This window comes from Ambystoma mexicanum, chromosome 3p (assembly GCF_040938575.1).
Source record: "Ambystoma mexicanum isolate Mex_15411 chromosome 3p, UKY_AmexF1_1, whole genome shotgun sequence".
Lineage (NCBI taxonomy): Eukaryota > Metazoa > Chordata > Amphibia > Caudata > Ambystomatidae > Ambystoma > Ambystoma mexicanum.
The window spans coordinates 1,223,461,672-1,223,485,189 of record NC_090925.1 but is presented as its reverse complement, the minus strand read 5'-3'; the positions used below and the strand labels follow the sequence as shown (position 1 = coordinate 1,223,485,189).

Genomic DNA, 23,518 nt, shown 5'->3' with positions numbered 1-23,518 from the left:
AATTTATTTTAAGAGAGGGCGTCAATATATTACTGGAATTAGAGCATACAATAGAAGTGTGGGGGGGATTTCAAATATTGGTTTAAAAAGGTGCATTTTCAGTACAATTTCTGGGGAAAATTGAGTAAAAAGCCTCACAACTTACAATTAATTCTTTAGGCAGTGGCGGCATGTTGTGCAAGCCCCCCCCCCGACTCCACCAGATAGTGCAGAGGCAGTGTGCCCTGCAGTGCAGGCAGGCACTAAGTCACCCTGCAGCACAACGTACCAAATGGGCACAGTTTAATATAATAAACAAAACAAATAATTCTGATCTGACACACGAGCTGGAAGAGACATTGGGCCTCATTCCAAGTCGGGCGGTCCAGTAAAAAGGTGCCGGGATTCGTGCATACCAGCACTTTATCGGACTGCCCGACTACAGGTTTGTCAGTGAGGCACCTGGGTTACCTCCAGCTAAAAGCTGGAGGTAAGCCAGGAGCCCTACTGGCAAAACAAAACCTAATTACCGCCACCGGCATTGCCGGTGCTGGTAATGAAGACAAATCTCCTCTGAATGGGGATTAACTCTGTCCCTCTGGCATGCATAATCCGGCGGCAGTGCTGCCGGACCGAGTGCCAGAAACAGTAACAGCGTTTGCCAGTATCCTGGTGGGTTTATCATCAGGATACCGGCAAGGTTTGAATGAGGCCCAATGGGAGTCATTCCAAGTTGGGTGGTCTGGTATAAAAGTGCCAGTATTCGTGGATAACAGCTCTTTACCGGACCGTCCAACTACATATTTTCTGTTGGGGTACCTGGGTTACTTCCCGCTAGAAACTGGAGGTATGTCAGGTGCCCTACCGTAAAAAAGCCCTCATTACTGGCACTGGCATTGCCAGTGCTGGTAAAGACAGCAAATCCCCTCATGGAGCCCTATGGGACGCCATGAACAGGGATTTACTCCATCATTCCAGCACTCAGAATCTGGCGGCAATACCGCCGGACAGAGAGCCTGAAACGGTATCTCTATTTGCCGGTCTCTTGGAAGCTCTACTGCCAAGATGCCGGAATCTCGGAATTAGGCCCATTGGACCTCATTCCAAGTTGGGTGTTCCAGTACAAAAGTGCCAGTATTTGTGCATACCAGCACTTTACTGGACCGCCCGACTACGGGTTTGCCGGTGGGGTACCCGGGTAAGTAAGCCAGGCGCCCTACCAGCAAAAAAAGCCATCATTATCGGCACCGGCTGTCCTATGGGACTCCATGAATGGGGATTAACTCCAACCCTCCGGCACCTGTAAGTGCCAGAAACAGTAACAGCCTTTCACAGTATCCTGGCAGGTTTAATGCCAGGATACCTGCAAGGTTGGAATGAGGCCCATTATACAAAGTTTTCTTTGTCAGAACTGCGGGAGCCCTAAGGGCTTCATGCAGATAGCGTAACTATTTAGATTGCGATGCTAGCGGGGCGCCAAAGATGTGGCCCGACAGTATAAATTCATGCGTAAACAGTGCAGTTTATACATTTTTTCCTTTTCCCGTGTGATGTCAAAATCTATTGGCTGTTGGACAGCCAATGACATTTGATTCTTTCAGGGGGAGGTGGGCCTGCTGTGAGCGGCGAGCAGTCTGAGCCAGGGCGTGTCAACTTGCCTTGACTGTGAACAGGAAGCAGCCAGGCCAGGTGCAAGGTGGAGCAGGACCTACTGATTCGAGGTAAGTTAGTAAATATTACAAAATACTAGAATAACTACAGTAAGTGTTTCAAACTAACGTTACTTTGTGAGGGAACTACACTACTTTGTTACGTAGTTCACTCACTTAGTAACGTTAGAAATGAGTGACGACTGAAACCTGGGATATGGGCCCAAAAGGTCTATGTGGGGAAGGGCATACGAATGGGATTGGGAAATTTAAAGAGTTCAGACTCCGCATATAAAAAAAATAGAAATAATTGGGAGTTGCCGTGTTATCGTGCAGTGTCTAATACTTAGTGAGGTGAAATAGTCCAATTCGTAACACGGTGTATCACACAGAATTTGACTATTTGTAATCCTGGACCTACACATCATCCTATTTCAATATCAGATGTACGGTTTGGCTGATACCAGGCCAGAGTCAGTGTCACTGGGCTGAGTGGTGGATATTTCAGCGTGCGCCCAAGAACAACTTGTTCATTTGCAGGGACTAGCATTGTAATAATAAAAGATACACAACCAGTGCTTAATTTGTGTGGAGGTTTGCCAGGGATCAGCCCTGACACTTATTTCTGAGCCCTGACACTTATTTCTGAGCCCTGGCACTTATTGTGTCAGACTCAGTTTCATTATGATGTAGTGTTTTGGCAACTTTAATATCTTGACTGGCAGAAAGTTGTCACACAAGTATCAACGGTGTTCACTGGCCACGTGTCTTTGCATTCTGGGATGGGGGTCATTATAATTAATAAACCTGATGACCCCCGCAGGCGTGGCGGTGCTAGTTATCAATTTTCATGAATAGCAATGAGTTGGAAGTTAGCAATGCTGGGCACTCATGCTGTCCATGCCTACACACTGCTCCAGACAGTCTGCATGACGTTGCTGCAGCTCCTCTACTGTAATAACCAGAGGCAGTGCCACAGCAGGGCACGTTTATAACAGCAGTGCAGCCAGCAGCACTTACAAAAGGGCAATGCCACTGAAAAGGCCATTGTTGGGGGTGAGGGCTTGTCATGAGTGCCAACTGACACAAGAAGATTTTGCTGTATTGTTTGATAGGAAAGTTCATCGGTTCAGTAATTATTTTACCTGCATTTGTCCATCGATTTACCTTAAGAGGAAAGCATGTTTGCCCTATTGTCTCTGGCTAGACGGTAAACAAGTGCCACTTGCCACCCACGTAACAGAGGATTGTGGCCCTTATTCTCAGAGAGTTTTTCATGGGGGTTTTGCCATTATAAAACGCTTCTGTGAATTAGGCCCTATCTGTTTAAAGGAACACTTAAACTTGGTATGTTATCTTGCACTTATATAGCCGGTCAGATAGCGCAGCGAGTAGAGTGCTCGCTTTGACATCAGTGCAGACCCTGCCGACACAGGTTCGAATCCTGGCAGGGCCAAACTCAGTCTTTCATCCTTCCGAGGTCGATAAATGAGCACCACACACTGTGGGTACAGATACCTGAGGGTTTGTAGCGCTACATAGCATGTCCTAACATTTGTTATGGCGTTGGAGTGCTGTGGATGCTCCTTCTGGGGAACATAGTCCAAGAGGCTAAAGGAAGGAGAACAGTGCATAGAACAGTAGTGGCAGAGAGGAGAGGAGGAGATTGTGTGGCTAGTTGAAACTAGAGGAAGGACAACTAGGAGTCTTGAGCAGGTCACAAACTAGTATGTTATGTTGATTGATATTTGTGAATTGCATATCTGCCACGGTCAGTGCGTCCATCAACCACAATGCGCCGTGCGCAAGGTAGCTTTAACCCCAAAATATATTGACACTGTGGGGGCAACTGTGACAGGGAGCTGCCTGCACCAATGTGTCGCAGGTATGTTAGACAATATTTGGGCCCTGGCATTGATTTTTCTACAAACTAAGCGCGGAACATACTTCTCAGTGTGGCAGGCAGTGTGGGCCTGTTTGCAAAAGGAGCCATTGATGCTGGTCTCAGGAAGAGTTGATGCTTTAACATCTTGACGGTTATTAATCAGCACTGATTTTAGTGCTGCGTTCTGTCAACAGTTTGGGTTGTGTGTGGGCCCCGCGCAATGACCACTTTAAATGTACACAGTGGTCAATTGAGGGCTTATTCTAAAATGCATAATGTTAACCTTTATGGGCTGTGGTGAGCGTTTCCCTTCAATACAGATTCATCTGCTAACTACACAGAGAATTGCTGCTCAAAGATGCCTTTTTCCATTCTGAAATATCTAATGGGCTTAAGGAGAGCGCGAGCTGGCATCCCGCCTCTGTGCAGTCGCACATGTGGTGGGTTTAGTTTATGGTAAATATGCGTGCACGTTAGGATTTGTGTCCTTAAGTGCCTGTGTGAAGGAGAGAGCTTGCTGTTTGGATGCACATGTGAATGAGAGAGTGTATGGTATATGGGTGTGCATGTGAATCAGTGAGTGTATGAATGTTATTCATTGTGAACGAGCGTATGCTGTATGAATGCATATGTGCCACGTGGGGAACCAGGACTCTGATTTGGGTGTGGGGACGGGGTGCTATATTATGTGCAGTGGCTGCCAATATGGATATATTTTCTTATTGTGGCGTGGCATTCTTTCTGGGCATCACGGGTAAAGCAAACACGATTATTGTTCATACATGCCTATGCTGGCCTACATTAGTGTAGCCAGTCTGGACATGTTTTCTTATTATGGGATGGCATTTTTTACTGGCAAAACCGACAGGTACATTTTCTTACATGAGGATACTGCCATATATTGGCAGAACCTACATGGACATTTTTACTATAGCATTACTGGGCAAAGCAAACATGGCTATGTTCTTCCATAAGAATACTGGCATATATTGGTGCAGCCGGAGTTGACATGTAAGAGCAGAGCCACCATGAATTATTGTTTTATACTGGTATATATTCTGGGCAAAGGCATCATGACAATGCTCCTGTGCCCTGTTGGTCACGTGCATCTATTTCTAGTGGATTTTTTTTTATGGTTATGTTACTAAATCTTTTGCAAACGGTGTGGCTTTTTACCCTATTTTTCACAGAGTGTGTGTTGTCAAATGCATCATTTTAACCACTATTTGAAAAGATTTCTCGAGGGGGCAATCTCCCCAAAACCACCTTGGCTTGTTCAGGTTCCTTCGCTGTTGTCGCTCCTGCATACTTGTGAGAAACATTTACGCCCCACCAATAAAGAAATTCACTAGCCACCACTGTTGGCAAGTGTGAACCCTGAAATGAAACGTACCTGTTCATCTCTTGCTACTGCATGCTGCTTCTTTTCTGCACCATTGAGGGGTGCAGGGCAAGGATGAGCTTCTGCCATAGTTGCAAGTGTGGCGAGATGCCCGATTGAGAGTGCCTATGGCCATTTCATTCTGTCCAAACACGAATTTGAAAAATTCATTGCAAACTCTCATCGATTCACACCTAAAGCCTAGCCCCACAGGACTGGGAAGGAGGGTGTGCCTGTCCTTTCGATGGGAGATCCCTGCTAAATCAGAAGGATTAAAAGTATAAACCTTTAGAAGGCCTCCTGGAGAGAGGGATGGGTGCCTGTCTCCAGGGTACCAACACCAAACTATACATGAGAACTGGGACGAAAAAGACTGACAGTATTTTCAAACCAAGAGATGTCTACTTTGTAATGTCACACCAGTGGGGGACCAAGTAGGATGCTAAGACCATGCAGTTTTATTCAACGTCTTATTAAAGGGGTATATCCAATGGGTGATACTGCGGAGCTACCCAGTGAAAATAAAAGCAACTGGATCAACACACAATCATAATAGTCTTGTTCTGTGTATGCATCCTTTCTGTGGAAGGCAGGGACCAGGACCTGCCTTTGGGCTCTGGCATCAAAGCCCCAGTCCTCAAACTTTCCGTGAGGTTGCAGCACCACCCGCTTCTTGGCCCTTGTGGGTTTAGAGAGTTCCTGAACCCTCCTGTTGCACAGGTTTTTCAAGTTCCAGTGAAGTTGTGCCACCTCCCCTTCCTAGGTGTAGCAAGCGCCCAGGCGTTCCCGAATCATCTTCTTTATCCAATTCTTGTTGTAGACTTTCCGGGGGTCCCATATTCCTGGACTAACGCAGTCATCAGATTTCGTGAGCGGCCAGGTGCTGTGTCATCTTGAACAGAGAGAGCTATGGGGAGCCTCTCAAAGAAGAAGACTGAAACCTGATTGTACTCTTCATGCATCCTCCATGTAGCTGGACCTGTCCGGGACTGACATTGCCAACTGGAATCTACGTATTCTGGCTGTCTAGACTCTAGACCTTTCTCTTTCCTGCAGTCTTGCCTACTCCTACATCTTCTTCAAGTCCTCCCTGTTTCTTCTTTATCACTGTCCTCTGAAGTTGCGACAGCTTCTATCTCACTCACAGGTTCTGATGTCCATCCACATTCCTTCACAGGAGTCTTTCTTCCTTGCTTCCTGAATCTTCCTTTTCTAAACCTTTGGCTTACAGTCTTACCACCTGCTTGACAATGACCCCTTTGCTCTGCTTACTGTCCTGCAATGTTGCCGCTCTTTGGTAGAACCTCCTTCCTCTCCACTCCAGATTGAAAAAGCTCCTTCTCCACTCCTGATTTCAGCACCCTTCCCTCCCCATTCCCGATGTCACTAGTTCTCCTTCCCCGCTACTCCTTAAACTGTTACCACCTCCTCTACCACTAGTCTCTGTAATGACCCCTCCATTCCCATCCGCAACTGCAGCCTCTAGGTCTTCTACTGCCTTCCATCCTCCAACCTTTATCGAAGACGAGCCTGCAGCTCCTGCACCCTACATCTAACAGGTGGCACAGGCTGGTCTTTATACTCCGCCCCCTCGGATAGCTCTTTCACTGAGTGTCTGCACCTGTGAGGGGACAATGAGAGAAGGCTGGCATTGGCTGGCTTCTTTAGGCACACCTGGGGCTGATCTGAGCTGAGGGGGAGGGGCAAAGCATGTATTAGAATTGTTAGACATCTTGAATTTTATGGAAGAACCTGGATGAGTGGGCACTGCTAATTCCGAGTATTTTAAATCTTTTTTTGATTCTTACGTGATCCTAAGTCGGTTTTTGCAGTCCTGTCGCCAAAATACCCTCACTTGCACTGTGAGGCGTGGAAAATATATGAGAATGGTACCTGGGTTGGGGTGTTGTACATGTGAATTATTTTATGGATAAATACTTTTATTAGAAATAAATCGAAATCTGAATCTAAACAGAGTACTGCAGTAGGGTGGGTAGATCTCTTGCTGAGTCTGAAGTCGTCTAACATGTTATAGAATCTTTTATCTTGATCCAGGCAATGCTGATTCCACCGGAAATGCACTTATGGACACTTGGTATTGTAAACAAACTCTGACAGCAATGAGATAAAAGGAGATCGTATTGAAGGACTTACCCTCATAAGGAATCAGCCTATACATGTTTCTGCATCCAGGTTCAAGGTTCCCTTCCAAAATGTCCCTCAAGGTGCGATAGAACAGCTTTGCTTGTATGCTGCGATCTTCCCTGCTGAATGCAGCACTGGCTATATTGGACATTTCTTGTAAGGTCAACAGCGGAGTGGCGTATTCAACAATACAGTAATATGGCTAAATAAATAAATAAAAGAGAAAATATAGCACATGACTGAAACGAACGGTATTTGTTGGTTTAAAATAATGCAGATTTAAGTAACTATGAACAGTATAGTCTTTATAAGATGTGCTACAGGCACTTGGCACTGCATAGTGCAATACACTGCAGAAAAGTGTATGATTACATTACATGACACAGAATAAACCCATAGTTAGGATCTCAATGATTTTGAAGGAGCAGAACCAATAAAGAGAAAGACAGAGAAGCAATGAGCATCCCATCCTGCCAGCCTACTTTGGGCAGGTTGGATTTGGGAATTTGCAAGTCCTTCTTTTGGAGTGTGACTACCCCTCTCTCAAAAGTCTCTCGACAACACAGATGCAGGTGCTCAGGTACTGTTTCATGAATCTACAGTAACTACTGCTCGGAAGAGCGAATTATTTAACAGAAACCGTTATAATTATAAATGTATAAATCACTTTAATATTTGATTAAAAACCACATCTTAAAACAATACATTTGTAGACTTTTTCATACACCACTCATACCTTTCATACCAATTCATTCGTTCTGTGGACTAAGGGTTCAACAATTTCCATTTTCTTATAGCATATTAATTGTTAGTAGTATGCATGACATTAGAAAAAACATTTGGGCATCTTGATGTTTCTGATTGTACTCACCCTCAGGGCCAAGGATGTCGGTGTCCTGATTTATTTACACAACATGACAGCTGCCCTATGCCAGGATGTAGGTCTTCTTATAAATTGAGCGATATAGAGGCTTTCCCCAGGGGACAGATTGAGTCAGATCAGAACTAGCTAAGGATTTCTGATATTACTACCACGGCTCAGAATTGATGGAAATGGGATGTTGTAGCTAACTACCATCTGCAACATGGCAGACTCCAGTGATTGGATGCTGGATAGAAACCCGGGCGTTGCAAGCAGTGGTGAGGAAATGTGGTTCCCGCCATGTGGGTCTCATCATGTCCAGCCTCAACTCAAAGCTTCTGAGATTTGTGAGTTAGAGGCTCCATGAATGATGCCTTCTCGTGATTGCATAGACCATGGTAAGTGTCATCCAAAGCCAGCCAGCGTTTCTTGTTCCCAAGAAAAGATGTAAACCTTCGGAGTGCAGTACTGTGCCGCATACCCATGGTTCACAGCCTTGCCACAAGAAACATTTTGGCTTTTGTTTTGAGAAAGGTGAACAATTCAGGGTCAAATGTGAAGATAACTAGACCCATCTTAAGCCATTGAAACATATCGCCCAAGGTTATCAATAAGGCTGTGCCTGTACCAAGCTCTATATCCAGACTGTGACATGTTTTATTCAAGGTGGAGGTGCAGCGGATGGCAGGCCAAACCCGTCTTCAATTTCCCTAGTAGTCGGCAGGTGCTCAATCAGTCTGTCATTCCAGAACTCAGTGATACCAATGTTCCTTTAGATTTTAGTGTTGTCTGCAGGAATTAATCAGTGCATAATTGACAATATCTATGGTAACCAGGGTTACCTTCTTTTTGCCCGCTTTATTTTATTACCTGAAATGGCATGGCATCCTATTGGAACGAGGTGACTTTGCACCAGATAATTAGGAAATTATCTGATCAGCTGTAACTCTTACAAAGGAGTCCAATGACCTCTGGCACTGGTCATGGTGAATAAACATGCACCGCTTCCACACAAACACACACATCTGCCTGTTGTGGGTGTCTGCCGCTTTAAGGCAGCCCCCTGTAAGGGAAACGTCACTGGGGGAAGTGACGTGTGGGACGGGACGAGAAGCCCAGGGTTTAGGCAGTTACGGCCTGTATTTGAATAAAGCAGGTTCACACATCCCCACTGGTGTCCTCTCCTTATTTACGGGCCATCCGGCCCCAACATTTGGCGACAAGACTTATCCCTCCAGCGGTCCTCCTCCTCCATATACGCACCGGTGATCCCACTGCGTGTGTCCGTGCACAAAAGCCAGTGATCCCACTGGCCTACGGTCCTCCAGCCGACGACACACCCGGACTCCTCCTCCTCCAATCACGCGCGACTCCGCCGCGTGGACTCGCACTGCCCTGCTGTGCCCTGATTCCATTGGCTGCAAGCACACGGGCGATCCTGCCATAAAAGACACAGGCAACCTCGTTAGTGCCTACACTAGCACCTCACCCTTAAAACCGACGCACATGCCCTCGCGGGGCCCTCCTCTGATCTTGCTCCTCCTTGTCCCAGTACTTCCCGAGGGACCCAAGGAAACCACGAGAAGGATTCCTACTAACGGCAAGCTCCAGATTCCCTCGAGAGGAAGGCGTGCGGTGACCAGACCGCCAGCAAGTGGTTCCACCAACAAGCCCTGCCTAAGGAGCGCAAATAGGACTGGCACCACACCCGCTATCCAGATTACACTGGCTGTAGCACCAGCTTTAGCAAGCCAGGGCCATTAAGTGCGGCGTGAGACAAGCTGACCAAAGATGAGCATGTCGGCTGACCAAGCTACCTCCAGCTCTCAACCAGCACCAACTGTTACGAGGTCCACTGCTACAGCATGGCGCATGCCTCCCCCTTTCTCCATGACCCCACAAGGCGACAAAGGAGCAAGGTGGGTGGAGTGGCTCGAGGATTTCAACAATTTCATAGATGGCGCAGGGCAAGAAACCTCCCCACGCCTACGCAGCATGTTTATCAACACGGTGGGCACCGAAATAAAGACGTTAATCAAAACTATTCCACCAGCAGAAATCACTGACTTTGCAAGCCTCATCACTGCTTTGAACAAACGCCTGGTCATTGCCACCAACAGGGACTATGAAAGATGTTTTCAACCAGTGCACGCAACGCAACAACGAAACAGTGGACAAATTCATCACGAGGCTCTGAGTCAAAGGTGCGCATTGCCAATTTGATGCATTCTCACTGGATGAGGCTATTCGACTCAGAGTAATTGAAGGGTGTGTGTCAACAGCACTTCAGAAACAACTACTAAAAAAACCTGTCACCATTGAAGAAGGGAGTGAAATGGCAAGAATACTTGAGAGCGTGGAGAAACAAGCCACACACATGACGAGCAATGCAGTCAACAAACAGGACAAAAGTGACATCATTGCAGCAGTCCATGCAGGCAACCTCAAGGGCAACGACAGAAACAACACTTTTACCCCACGCATGCAAAGACAATGTTACAGGTGTGGGATGGCGTTTCCAAATGCCGGCTCGTGCCCTGCTCTTTCCCAAAAATGTGGCAATTGTGGCAGGGAAGGACACTTTCAATCCGTGTGCAGAGAAGGGAAACCGTTTCCCACACCACGCACGGGTCCTGCCCCGCAGTACAGAACTGTCCAAAGAACATTTCCGAATCTGGCTCACCAGCCACCCTACCAGCAAGGGCTGAGAAGATACGTGCGAGTGGTGGAGGAAATATACCCGGAAGATGACAATCCAGAATATGTGACACATGAACCTAACGTGCAACTGCGTGATGAGTATGACAGCCCACTGCCAGGGTGGCAAGGAGAAGGGAACTTTGAATTTGAAGGTGAACACAATGATCTTTATGCCCAAGATGAGTTTGTAAATCTCATTATGGACGAAGAGGAGGCACAGGAGGCACCCAGAATACAAATAGACATCTGCAACAAACGATTTTGTTTCCTGATCGACTCGGGAGCAACGCTGAACATAATGGGTGAGAAAGAATTCCAATTACTCCACAACAAACCCACTCTAAACCCAACATCCTCCAAGATTTATCAATGGGGAGCAGTCGCCCCTCTGCACAGTGTAGACTCTTTCAGGAGACGACTCACGTTTGATGGCAAGTCGGCCAACCCCGTCATTCATGTCATTAGGAGCCCCACAAAAGGGCGATGTCTACTAAGCTATAAAACAACATCATGCTTAGGACTAATCAATATACCAGTCCAAGACAGTGACGTAATTGAGTCGTCGGACCCTCTGATCGGAAGACAGGGACAAGTCTGCAATATGAACTTGGAAACCCATGTCACAAAGGAGGAAATTGTCAAAGAATTTCCACAACTGTGTCAAGGTTTGGGCAGAATGAAGGGCCCACTGATAAAACTGCACATAGACCCGGAAATCCATCCAGTCCGACAACACCTGCGCGGGGTTGGCTTCAACCTACAGGAGGCAGTCTTAAAGGAACTGAACCAACTGCTACATGACAACATCATTGAACCGGTCACTGGTCCTACACCATGGGTCTCCCCCCCCTTGTAATTGTCCCAAAAGAAGGTGGCCAGCTACGGCTGTGCGTGGACATGCGGGTAGCTAATATGGCCATACAACGAGAGCATCACTCAGGCCTGAAAATCGAGAACATGATTGTACAATTGAACAAAGCTGTACTCTTTTCTAAGTTGGACCTCAAACAAGGGTACCACCAGCTTGTGCTTCACCCCGAGTCCCAACCGATCACCACGTTTGCATCACATGATGGACTATTCCGCTCTAAGGGGTTAAATTTCGGGATCTCCTCGGCCGCTGAAATTTTTCATGAAACTATTCGACAAGTCATACGACCCATAAAAGGGACTCTAAACTATAGCGATGACATCCTAGTCTTCGGAAAGTCGCGCAGCGAACACAATGAAGCTCTCCGTGCCGCATGCAGGGCCATACAAGAAGCCAGCCTAACCATCAATATCGAAAAGTGTTGTTTCAGCAAGGCAAAACTGAAATTCTTTGGCCATATTTTTTTCAGCAGATGGAATGACCCCAGACCCTGACAAAGTGTCGACAATATTCCATCTAGGAAAACCTACTCAGACTGCCGATGCCAGATTATTTCTTGGAATGGCTGGATATTGTGCTTGCTACATTCCACATTTTGCAACCATAACCGAGCCCCTCCGACACCTATTACAAAAATATGTCACATATGCCTGGACCAACGAGTGTCAATCGGCCTTCAACACCATCAAACATTCCTTGGCGGAAGCCAGAAAACTGGCCTATTTTGACCCCGAGTGGCACACTGAAATAGTAGTAGACGCCAGTCCGGTGGGTCTAGGTGCCATCCTGGCCCAAACCAGTGGCCAAGACACTCACCCGCGGCATGTAGTTGCATATGCCAGCAGAGCCCTAGCTCCCCCGGAATCTGCATACTCCCAAGCGGAGAAAGAAAGTTAAGCGGCTGTCTGGGCATGTGAACATTTTCATAATTTCATCATCGGAAGAAAAATCACCTTAATCACTGATCATCAAGCCTTACTATCGCTCTTTGGCAATCCACTGACAAAGATGCCCCCCAAGATTGAACAGTGGGGTATCCGCCTACAAGAGTACGACTTTGACATCATCCATCGACCGGGAGGGGAGAACAATCGCGCAGACTACCTCTCCAGACACCCAGTTGACTGCCAACGCACTACCCCCTGCTATCTCCATTGATGCCATCGCAGCAGTGTCAGCAGCAGATCCATCCATGGCGCTGGCAATTAGTTTGACAGAAAAGAACAAATGGAAAGACTTCCACAGAGCGGTTCAAAGACACCCGGGAGCGTGCAGAGATGAGATTGAGAGGTTGGCCAGGGTACATTCCAAACTGGCAGTCCAGGACAAGTCCGTTTTACGACGAGGTTGCAAGATCGTCATTCCAACGACGCTGAGGGCAGAGGTCATCAAAACGGCCCATGAAGGCCACAGAGGACCGGAGAACACGAAAAGACAGTTGAGGTGCAACATCTGGTTCCCCTTCATGGACGATATGGTCGACCGGTGGGTCAAGAACTGTACGGCATGCCAGTGCACCGCAAAACCAGAACCCTCTGTGCCACTTAGAGTGACCACAATTCCGTAACACCCATGGGAAAGAGTCGCAGTTGACTTCTATGGACCACCAGAGGAAGGAGACTACTTACTGCTATTTATCGATGAACACTCCAGGTTTCCTATAGTCAAACGTGTCAAGTCCACAGCTTTTGCTCATGTCGCTGCCATGTTTGATGAAGTTTTCAGCGAGTGGGGAATACCGGATATGATAAAATCAGATGATGGAGCACCTTTCAGTGTTCATGAATTTGGGGTGTTCGCAAAACACATGGGATTCCGACACCAAAGGGTAACACCAAGATGGCCTCAAGCCAATGGTATGGCAGAAAGGTTCATGGCGTCCATCAAAAAGACCATACAAAGGGCATGCATAGAAGGGACTGACCCGCATCAAGCGCTATGCAGAATGCTAAGAGACTATCGCAATACGCCCCACGAGGCCACCAACAGAATGCCAGCAGAACTTATGATGAAATACCAAGTCAGGACCAGGCTTGTCAATAATCTGACAATGCGGGCCAAGGCAGACCAGGAAGTCATCAGACGAGATGAAGAAACAAAAGAAAAGGCAAGGGAACAGACCGACAGAAGGAGGAAAGCACAAACAAAGGAATTTCAAATAGGAGATGAAGTGTGGTTACAACAAGTCATAACCAAGAAGACAGACCCCCAATTCTCACCTGAGTCACTACAAGTCGTTGCTGTAAAAGGAACCATGATAACCGCCGCAAATAGAGAAAAGGAAGTGACGCGGAATAGTTCTCGTTTCAAGCATGTCACGAGAGGAGCAAAAGAAAGGCTGCCACCAGACGATCCAGACCCGGACTACATAGACCCTCATGATGATGCATGGGTCCCCCTCGGACCACAGGTCCTACGTCAGCCAAATCCTGATAGAGACGTGACGCGGCTCACATCCGGAGCTGCGAGGAAGACCCCAGAGGAGCATCAAGAAGCCTCCCAGGTTAGTGGAGGAATGTTGACAGCATGTCAGACATTAAAGTTAAAGTTGTTGCAAGGACATTTGTCCGGGGGTGTTGTTGGGGGTGTCTGCCGCTTTAAGGCAGCCCCCTGTAAAGGAAACATCACTGGGGGAGGTGACTTGTGGGACGGGACGAGAAGCCCGGGTTTAGGCAGTTACAGCTTGTATTTGAATAAAGATGGTTCGCACATCCCCGCTGGTGTCCTCTCCTTATTTACGGGCCATCCGGCCCCAACACCACCATAAACACATTCAGTGGATCACTGGGAGGAGGTGGCAACAAAACGGAAAGAACAGATCAGAAAATAATAGTGCAGAGCCTACAGTCAAAGCAGATCCATGCTACGGCCCCCTGATCTATGCCCCTCAGTTGCTGCCCACTCCCCTGTCTGCCTCATTCGCTTTCTCTCTTTCTATCTCTACCTACTCCTCTGTCTCACAGTCCTGCCTCCACTGCTTGCTCACATCTATCCACAAGTGTCACCCAGCCAGGGCTGAAAGTGTGCTAGGATTCCCTGGGTTTGGGAAGCAGCAAACCTTTGCTCCTTTGGATTGGAAATTGGGGGAACTGAAAAGTCATACCGGAGCCCCCACGCTGCACGCACAGCATTCAGCTGTCCCCCGCCTTGGGCATGCACTGCAGAGCTCAGAAGTTCCCAGCTAAAGTTGGACTGTTTTGGAGCTGAGCACATTAAAGTGTGATTAATGTATGATGGCTGTAGAGACAGGCACAAGTGGGTGTGTTTGGGAGGGGCTATTGTTCCCTGAGAGGATGGTGAATGGTTAGACAGAGGAGGTTGCATAAAGCTGCAAGCTGTGAAAAGAAGGAGAACCAGCAGGTGGTGCTTTTTTATTGTATTTTAATCTCGATAGTAAGTCTAAAACCAGATGAGATATTTCATGCTCTTACATGCTGGGAATCGTAGGCTTCCATGCAGGATGGGAAAAAGTGAAGCTACAATCACAGTCATATTCAGGACTACTCCCCACTTTAGACCCTTATCTTTGGTCCACCCCCTTAGGCCTCACACATGTTGTGTCCCAGAATTAATACTTTTACAATTTCTGCACCGCTCACAACTCCTCTGTCACACGACCGAGGGAACAGCTACTGATACTGAAATATCATTAAAATATTTTATTAAGTAACAGTAAATCATGACACTATTGCATGGAAATTGGTGAAGGTTGGACGTAATGTAAAGGTTTTTGGGAAACGTCATTAAACTCCGGAGTACATTCAAAGGTAAGCAAATTAAAGAGGCATACAGGAGGTTCCAGACAAGAAGGTCTCCTGTTTAGTTCGTACTAGCTCTCATTCTGTTTCCCTTCTTTTGTGGAACACAAGCCCTCTCCCCCTCTCTTGGGATATTTGGGCTCCCTCCATTTAGCAAGTGTTCCAAAAGTCCCCACCTCCTTCCCCCTCTTCACTGAGGCTTTCCTTCTGTCTATTACTTACTCTCCTCTTCCAGGACCAAGAGCTCTCTCCCCTCTGTTGCACCTCCTCCCATTCTGGGCTCATGTAGCTCTCCTCCCCTTCACTGGAGCACATCCCTCCTCTGGTGTTCAAGGGGCTCTCCACTTCTGTTACACATCCCCTTTTCCAGGGATCAAAGTCTTTCTCTCTCTCTCTCTCTCTCTTACTACACTCTCATACTCTCTTCTCTCTCTGGTCAAGCGTCTCTAGGGTCAAGCATCTCTGGGTATCTCTTTCCTCTGGTCTTCAGGGGCTCCCTTTCCCCTCACTGGAGAACACCTCTCTTCTGGAGCACTCCCCTCTTCTGGAGTTTTAGTGGCTCTCCTTAGTGGCTCTCCTCTTACTCGTGTGGCGAACACCACTGTCCTTGGCTCATGGTGCTCTCTTCCCCCACACTGCAGCACCCTTGTCTTCTGAGATTCCAGAGGCACACCTCTATCTCACTGGAGCACAGCACTCTTCTGATCTCAAGAGGCTCCCCTTCTCTGATGCTCTCCAGCTTCCTCAACAGATGCCTCTCCTAAGCGCCCAGTCCATAACGAATTTGGCAGTAATCTGTTGCTAAATCGGCTAAATTACTGCCAGCATTGTTTACAGTTTTGCCACTTAGTCCTGTTGGCTTACTACAGAATTACGAGTGGTGGTGAGTTGGTGTAAGTCTCCATTTCTGGAGTCCATAGCACTGCCTTGGCAATTTTAGTTAATTTACTGTGATGGGTAATTCCGCTGCAGTAAATCCACTGATTTTTGGGGGAAGAGTGGAGGATTTACACTTTGCTACAGGGGAACCCTCCACTTTTCCTCTAAACACAGCATTTGGCGGTGTGCTAAAAACAGCAATTCCATAAAAAAGTGGCAATAACTAAATTACTGCCACGTTTTTACTGCACTGCCAAACTCGTAATGAGGCCCACTGTCTGTGATTATTAGCCTACATTTTAAAGATCTCGCCATCCTCCCACTTGCTGAGGACAACCTAGTGCAAGCCAGGGAAATTAAGTCTTTAGAAGGCTTGCTGCCACTTGGGATTTCTATCACCCCTTCTTCATTGCAGGAGCTGATGTTGGTTTGCAGCTCTGCTCCTCCCTTGGTTTCAACATGCTCACCTGCAAGGACAATCGTTTGGAGGTTTTAGGTGTTTGAAATGCCATCATCAGGGACAGGAAAACCTCTGGTAAGTTTCCCACCTGTCCAAAATCCTTTTTTCCTTGGGAAGGGGGAAGGAATAATGTATCTATTTAAATGCTGCAGCTGTATGGGAGAGGGAAAGGCATTCTCCTTAGAAAGCTGCTGCCAGGAAGTGGGGAAGCGGTGGGGGGGTGGGGGTGTATGGGTGGGTAGGAATGAGTTAGGCTTTTCCCTTCATTGATCTGCGCCTGTTGTCTAATGGGTCTCTCTGAATGTGCTAGTGATTCCCTAGAGTGTATCTTTCTCTAAATACCTGGAAGACCTTTGGAATCCGTTCCACATTTTGGAGCTCTAAACTTGATACATTGTGGGAGATAAAGTCCCAAATATCCTGATTCTTTGGGACCTGGTAATTACTACCTAGTTGTCGTCTCAGGGGGTTCAGGAATAGATCAGGGATGGTCAGTCAAGCATCCTGGGTCTGATTTAGAGAGACTCTCTGATAAGATCTTTCTGGCACGTTCAGAAGACTTAGGGAAGCCTAGATTAAAGGAAAGAACTTAGCTCTCGATCTGAGACCCTCCCATTCGGAGGTAGTAGAAACAGGACAAGACTTAGAGGACTGGCTCTCGTCAAGCCATAGTACAGACGCAGAAGAGGCACTCGTCCTGCCGGAGCAAGGGTCTGCCAGCCTGAAAGACTGCCCAATTGAGAAAACCCTCATGGTTCTTACACAGAGGTGGAAGAAACAGGAGAGATGTTCAATCCAGAGGAGCTGGTTCACCCAAATCTCATGGAGTTGACGTCACCACAAGTGGCGGAATACCTCAAAAACAGACTCCGCACAGCACTAGATAAAGAGCTGCAAGGTCAACTGATAGTGAAATGTCCACACCCTGAAATAGAGCGGAAAGATACAGCACTGTAGAGCTAGATGCAGAAATGATCACAATTCTGGTTGAGAACATCAAAGACCCTAAAAATGGAATCAACAGGGCATGACAAGCATGCAAGGATTAGCTCCTCAATGTGGTGGGATACTTGCATCAGAGATCTAACTTAGAAAGCGATAGACACAGAAACACACATTGACCCACAAGAGCTTGCAGGGTGGACTAAATGTGCAGTGTCCATGCTTGAGAATGGTTATTCTGCCAAATCGGCAGAAAGATGAAAAGAACATTCTGATCAAAATTAACCCTAACCCTAAATGTGATGAGTTAGCTTCCTCAGAGACGGGGCAGCAGTGCAAGAGTTACTCTTCAGGGACCCTTTCTCCAAGGAGTTATCAAAGTTTGTAGGAACGTACACAGCACTTGAGAAAGCACAATCCTCAATTAAATGAATTTTCTCCACAAAACGTTTCTTCAAGGATGGAAGAGGTAGAGGCTGCCCTTTCAGCCACTATGCCCTGGATCGCAGATCCAAGACCAACATAGGTGCCTGCAATACTGGAAGGAGCAAAAATCAGATGCATTCTTCCAAGAAAGGGGGCATGGAGTACAAGGTTGCAGCTGGAAAAGAGCAGCAAGACAACCATACCAGTCTACAGGTGGGTGTGATAAGCACAGCACTAATGCCACTTGTGAGGGTGAGGATAGCTCTATTCATGCATGTGCAGAATGCGCTGTCTGACAATGTTTGGGTGAGTCAGACACAAATGTTTACTTGAGTTCTTTGCTAAGCCATTACAGGCATCGAAGCTGGCTTCCATGCAATTCTCATAATAGGATGGCAAGATAATGGATTATAGAGGTAGCCGGACTAGCGAGGAAAAGGGCGATCATGAAGCATCTCGAATCCAAAAAGGATTCATCAGCAATCTTCATGATGAAAATAAAAATAAAGATGAGGCACGTGTTCATTGTTATATGCAGATCTATTCACATCATGATTCAATACACAGTTGTCTAGGTTTTTCAACTGGAGGCGTGATCCAGAGACAGTGGTCTCAAATGTGTTTCTCCAACTTTGGATGCCGGGAACTAACTACGTGTTCCCTTGCTTGTCCTAATAAATAGCTATGGTACTGCAAAAGCTACAACCCAAACAGACAGAGGGAGTGTTGATAGCCCCATTTTGAACCTTGCAAGCTTGGTTTTCTGTTCTTCTAGAACTTTCTATGGATTCTCCAATCCTTCTTTCCTGCTTTCCCATTCTTCTATTGAGTACCAAGAAGGACGCAAATCCATTGATATCAGGGGGATCACTGATTTTCACAACCTGCACAATTTTTAGGGCTTGCTGGGAAGGTGTTGGGCCCTTTCGGCAAAGCAAACAGTGTCATTAAAGACACCTGGGCTCCATTAGGTCCACAATCTATGCAGCTTCTTGGATAGTATGGAGTCGCTGGTGTCTGGGGAAACAGATGCCTCCAATTTCAGGCCGTATAGCGGAAGGATTAAACTTTCTGGCTTCCTCAAAGCTTACAAGCAATGTTTATTCTTTCAGAAATTTCAGCAGGGCACAAACCCTTCGGAGGGTACTGCAGTGGGAAAACATCCCTTGATTTATCGCATGGTCAAATCTATCAAATTGCGAGTACCTCCTCCCCTGCCAGATAAGTTCTTATGGGATATTAAAGTAGTCTTAAAGCTGATTCAATCTTGACCAGAGAACAAATACCTCCCTCGCATTGCTTTGCCAAGTAAGCTGACAATTCTGCTCTGTCAGACACTCGCGCTCTAGGTCTGGGGTGCAGTTCAAACTCTCCCAATGGTGTACATTTTCATATCTCAAGGTTTATGAAAAATAAATACCTGAACAGGGAGTTACCTGTAGTTCCCTGATCATCCTAAGGTGTGCGTAGTGCACTGTTTGATCTCAGAGACATTGTGGCTTATTCATAGGCCTTCACACTCAAGGGGGCAATAGCGGATGGAGGTGAGAGTACTGCAAAAGCCAGTTACATTACCCACTCTCACACGCTGGGTGCGTTGGATTCTAGCACAAGCTAGCATGGAGATGATTTTTTGGGGGGCACATTGAACAAGAAGAGGAATGGCAGCCAGGCCTTTCAAGGGGGAGAGTGTCTAGAAGATATTATGAATATAGCTGAACCATAGAATATCCATCTTTGTTAGTGGCGAGTAAGCTTTAAAAAAGCATACTGGTCACCTCCGGTCATTAGATACGATAGGGATTTTCCTAAATGACTTTGTGGAAAGTCTTGATTCTATTGAACACATGGAGACAAGCATTATTCCACCCTTGATTCTTAAATGATGTTATGGCATAAACATGTTTCAATCTTTGTTTTTATAATGTTATACTACAGAGCGTTCCAATATGATTTGTGCATCTGATTATGTTGAAACCTGAAAATGACTATGGTGACTTCAATGAAGTGTAAAGTAGGGTTACATGCACTGTGTTCTATCATTTATTCCATCCCTGGAACATGGATTACGAAATATGTCTTTTTAGGAATGGAAGGGAAGCCAGTTTAGAGGTAGAAGAGGTTGAGACAGCAGTCCAGTTGAAGTTAACATGCAGGTCATTGAGTGGTGAAGGAGTTATTGAGCTCTCAGGCTGAAGAAAGAGGACCCGAGAAGGAAGAGGCAGGTTATCTAACATGGAGGGAATTGTGATTGGACAGTTTGTGTCACAAGTTCTGAACTATGGGCTACTACATTTTCCCTGGATCTAAGGGAAATGTAGTTCAGTGGATGCCACACCGTTTGAAGTATTTCAATGTTTGCTGCTCGAGTTAAAATTAAATAAATAATGAAAAGGATAATGCTTGCCTCCTTTCTCGCAGGTTATTTTTGAACATCTTCATTATGGTGTCTGTGACGAATCTGAAGATGTCGTCCCTTCTCGACTAGCAGAAGATCTTTCTTATGGGGCCAGCGCAGTGCGTCCACAGTACAAAAGTCCCCCTGGGGATGATGTACAGAGTGAGGATCACATGGCGGAGGAATTCCTCTATGGGATTGGGAACGACCATCATCCGAGAACACCATATCAGCCCACGTCAATATACTCAATCCCTTCTTCAACCCTAAACCCCCGCCCCCCCCTCTCTAGATAAAATGTATGTATTTTGTTGTAATGTCATTCAAGGCTGAGAGACCATAAAGTACAAATTGTTATACATATAGTTTGGGAACCGGTACTGTGAAGAAGATGATGACCAGGATTCAGAGGATCACTCTGGAGAAGCAGACTGAGCAGTCTAGCTTCTCACCACAATGGATTGGTACAACTATCCCATGCAGGACTTTCAAAGCAGCTCAGCTGGGACTGAGACGAGAGAGTTCCTCTGAGGAGGAGACAATGGGAGCCATGCAGGATTGCAGCAGACTTGAGCCGCAAGGGATTCTGCACTGGGAGGAATGAGAGAACCTGAACATGGTACGCCAGCAGGGGCTACTCGGGGTGCTGCCGAGCAAGTCCTCTAGGCATCCCAGGCCTGACGAAGTGCGTGAAAGAGGGAACGTGCTGCCGAGAAGCATCGGAGCGCTACTGATCTGCTGGAGACCCCGCTCGAATCCTGAACGCTACCGGAGCCTCGCAGAGGGATGCAGATTCCCAGGAACCATTGTAACCTGTATGAAGGAAGGAAAAGGGTATGCAGGCTGCCTGGGAGGTAAAGGAGGTCCAGGGAAGCAATGGGAGGAATAAAAATTTGGAAGCAGAGGGTCTGGAACTCTGAATGAGTTGTATGCATGGCAGGAGCGTGATCCAAGGCGATACAACGAAGCCGTGCAAGTCTGGTACCCGCTCCCAAATGAGGAAAGGAGGGTCGGGGACCCTGTCAGAGAAAAAGAGGCATTCAATGAGGAAACACTAGCTTGGCGGGAGAGTGAACCAAGCCGTGTAAAGTAGTGCAAGTCTGGAACTCGCACTCACATGAGAGTTTCAGAGCAAGAATATAAAAGAACCCTGGAACTAACAAAAAGGAATCCTACGCTTGATAGCAAACTGTACCAAGATGCTAGGATAAAGAAACACAAACCCAAGACGCACTACGTTGTGAACTGTCCAGTGGCATTTTATCTAATAGAAAAGGGGGCTCAGAAGCCCCAAAGGAATGAGTATAAGATGAGAAGAAATCTACGTGAAAGAAGCACAACCCTAGCATTGGAATCTTGCATTTATTAATACATTATTTTGCATCACTTTTTTATTACCAAAGAGACTGGAACTTTTCTGTTGGTTGAAAATACAAAGACTTTTTCCTTTGAGAAGAGATCATCCTTGCACAGTTACTTCAGATTTTTAGTGTTAGGGATAGAGGTAGGTTTGAGAGTGACAGACTTTTTAGTTTTGGACTTCCTGACAATGTCACTAGTTTTCTTTGAGGTAGGGGAACCCTTCTTAGCATTAGGGATAGAGAGGGATTTTTAATTTTAAAAAGTGTATACCCAAAAAACATGCCACTGTTGTGTCCGAGCAAAAACAAAGAGGTGATGGCTGGAAGGTTTAGAATGAATCTTAACCTCTGGCATTGCTCTGGGCACCCCTTCAGACCATCGTTCTTCGCCTGCCAAGCCATTACAGAAGGGGAAAGACCATATGCAAATCAGGCTTAGCCCCACCCCAAAAGGGGGCAGTCCAGCCCGAACTGCTAGGTCACATCCCTTCTGCACGAGACCACAAGCATCCCCAAACATGTTTCGGTCTTGTTGGGCCTCATCAGTAAGGAGTAGCTTGGGTCTCTAGGCCCAGCAGGCACGGGACCCACATCTGGGCATACCCGTCCCACTCGGGGTGACATAGCAAAAACAAAGAGGTGATGGCTGGAAGGTTTAGAATGAATCTTAACCTCTGGCATTGCTCTGGGCAACCCTCCAGACCATCGTTCATCGCCTGCCAAGCCATTACAGAAGGGGAAAGACCATATGCAAATCAGGCTTAGCCCCACCCCAAAAGGGGCAGTCCAGCCCGAACTGCTAGATCACATCCCTTCTGCACGAGACCACAAGCATCCCCAAACATGTTTCGGCCTTGTTGGGCCTCATCAGTGAGGAGTAGCTTGGGTCTCTAGGCCCAGCAGGCACGGGACCCACGTCTGGGCATACCCGTCCCACTCGGGGTGACACAGCAAAAATAAAGAGGTGATGGCTGGAAGGTTTTCCCCTTCTGTAATGGCTTGGCAGGCGAAGAACGATGGCCTGGAGGGTGCCCAGAGCAATGCCAGTGGTTAAGATTCATTCTAAACCTTCCAGCCATCACCTCTTTGTTTTTACTGTTGTGTCCGAGCCTTACCTCTGCACCCTTAAACCTCCTTCACACACAGTGCTGGCCGTCAACTCCCTGATTCTTTCAAGAATTGACTAAGCAAACAGCATTTACCAAGGTAGGCTGGACTACCTCACAAAAAAGCTTCAACGGATCCAAAACACAACAGCTAGACGACTACTCAGACTCAACAGGAGGGAACACATAACACTGGCTCTCAAATCACTCCACAGGCTACCAATCAAAAAAAGGATACAGTTTAAGGCCTTCAGCATCACCTCCAAGCACTTGAAGGTCAAGAAGTATAATTCCTCCAAAATACAAATCGCACTCTACCAACCAACCAGCGACCTAAGATCGAGAAACAGCATACTATTGGAAACCGGAAGATTTTTCAGGAAGAAACATGGAGGCTTTACCTTTTCCATTATGGTGGCCGAGCACTGGAACGTGCTACAAAGGGAAAGCTGCACCATAAAGAAGGACCTGAAATTCAGGTACAGTAAAAAAAAAACTGGCTCTCCAATGCTTAATAGACAGAAAGTTAAACCAACACCTATCAAGAGTGGAAATAGTTTGACCTTCATGCGCAGACACGACCTAAGGGATTGCCACACCTGCTTCTGGCTGTCCTGCTAGTACACAAAGCATGTCACTCAGGAAACTAATAACTAGAAGTTGGCAGAGTTGGCTCGCTGAGGTGCGAGCAGTCAACAGCAGTCCCTGCCTCTTTG

General features: G+C 46.8%; 1 protein-coding gene across 3 annotated transcripts in view; it reads right to left on the bottom strand.

Annotated features, from left to right (window-relative positions):
- STING1 (stimulator of interferon response cGAMP interactor 1) overlaps positions 1-23,518 on the bottom strand; it is a 417,814-nt gene that overhangs the window by 73,379 nt on the left and 320,917 nt on the right. For all 3 annotated transcript variants that reach the window (XM_069652678.1, XM_069652675.1, XM_069652676.1), the window contains exon 6: positions 7,049-7,241. In XM_069652678.1, the coding sequence (XP_069508779.1) occupies positions 7,049-7,241 (193 nt within the window). The remainder of the gene's footprint in view (positions 1-7,048; positions 7,242-23,518) is intronic.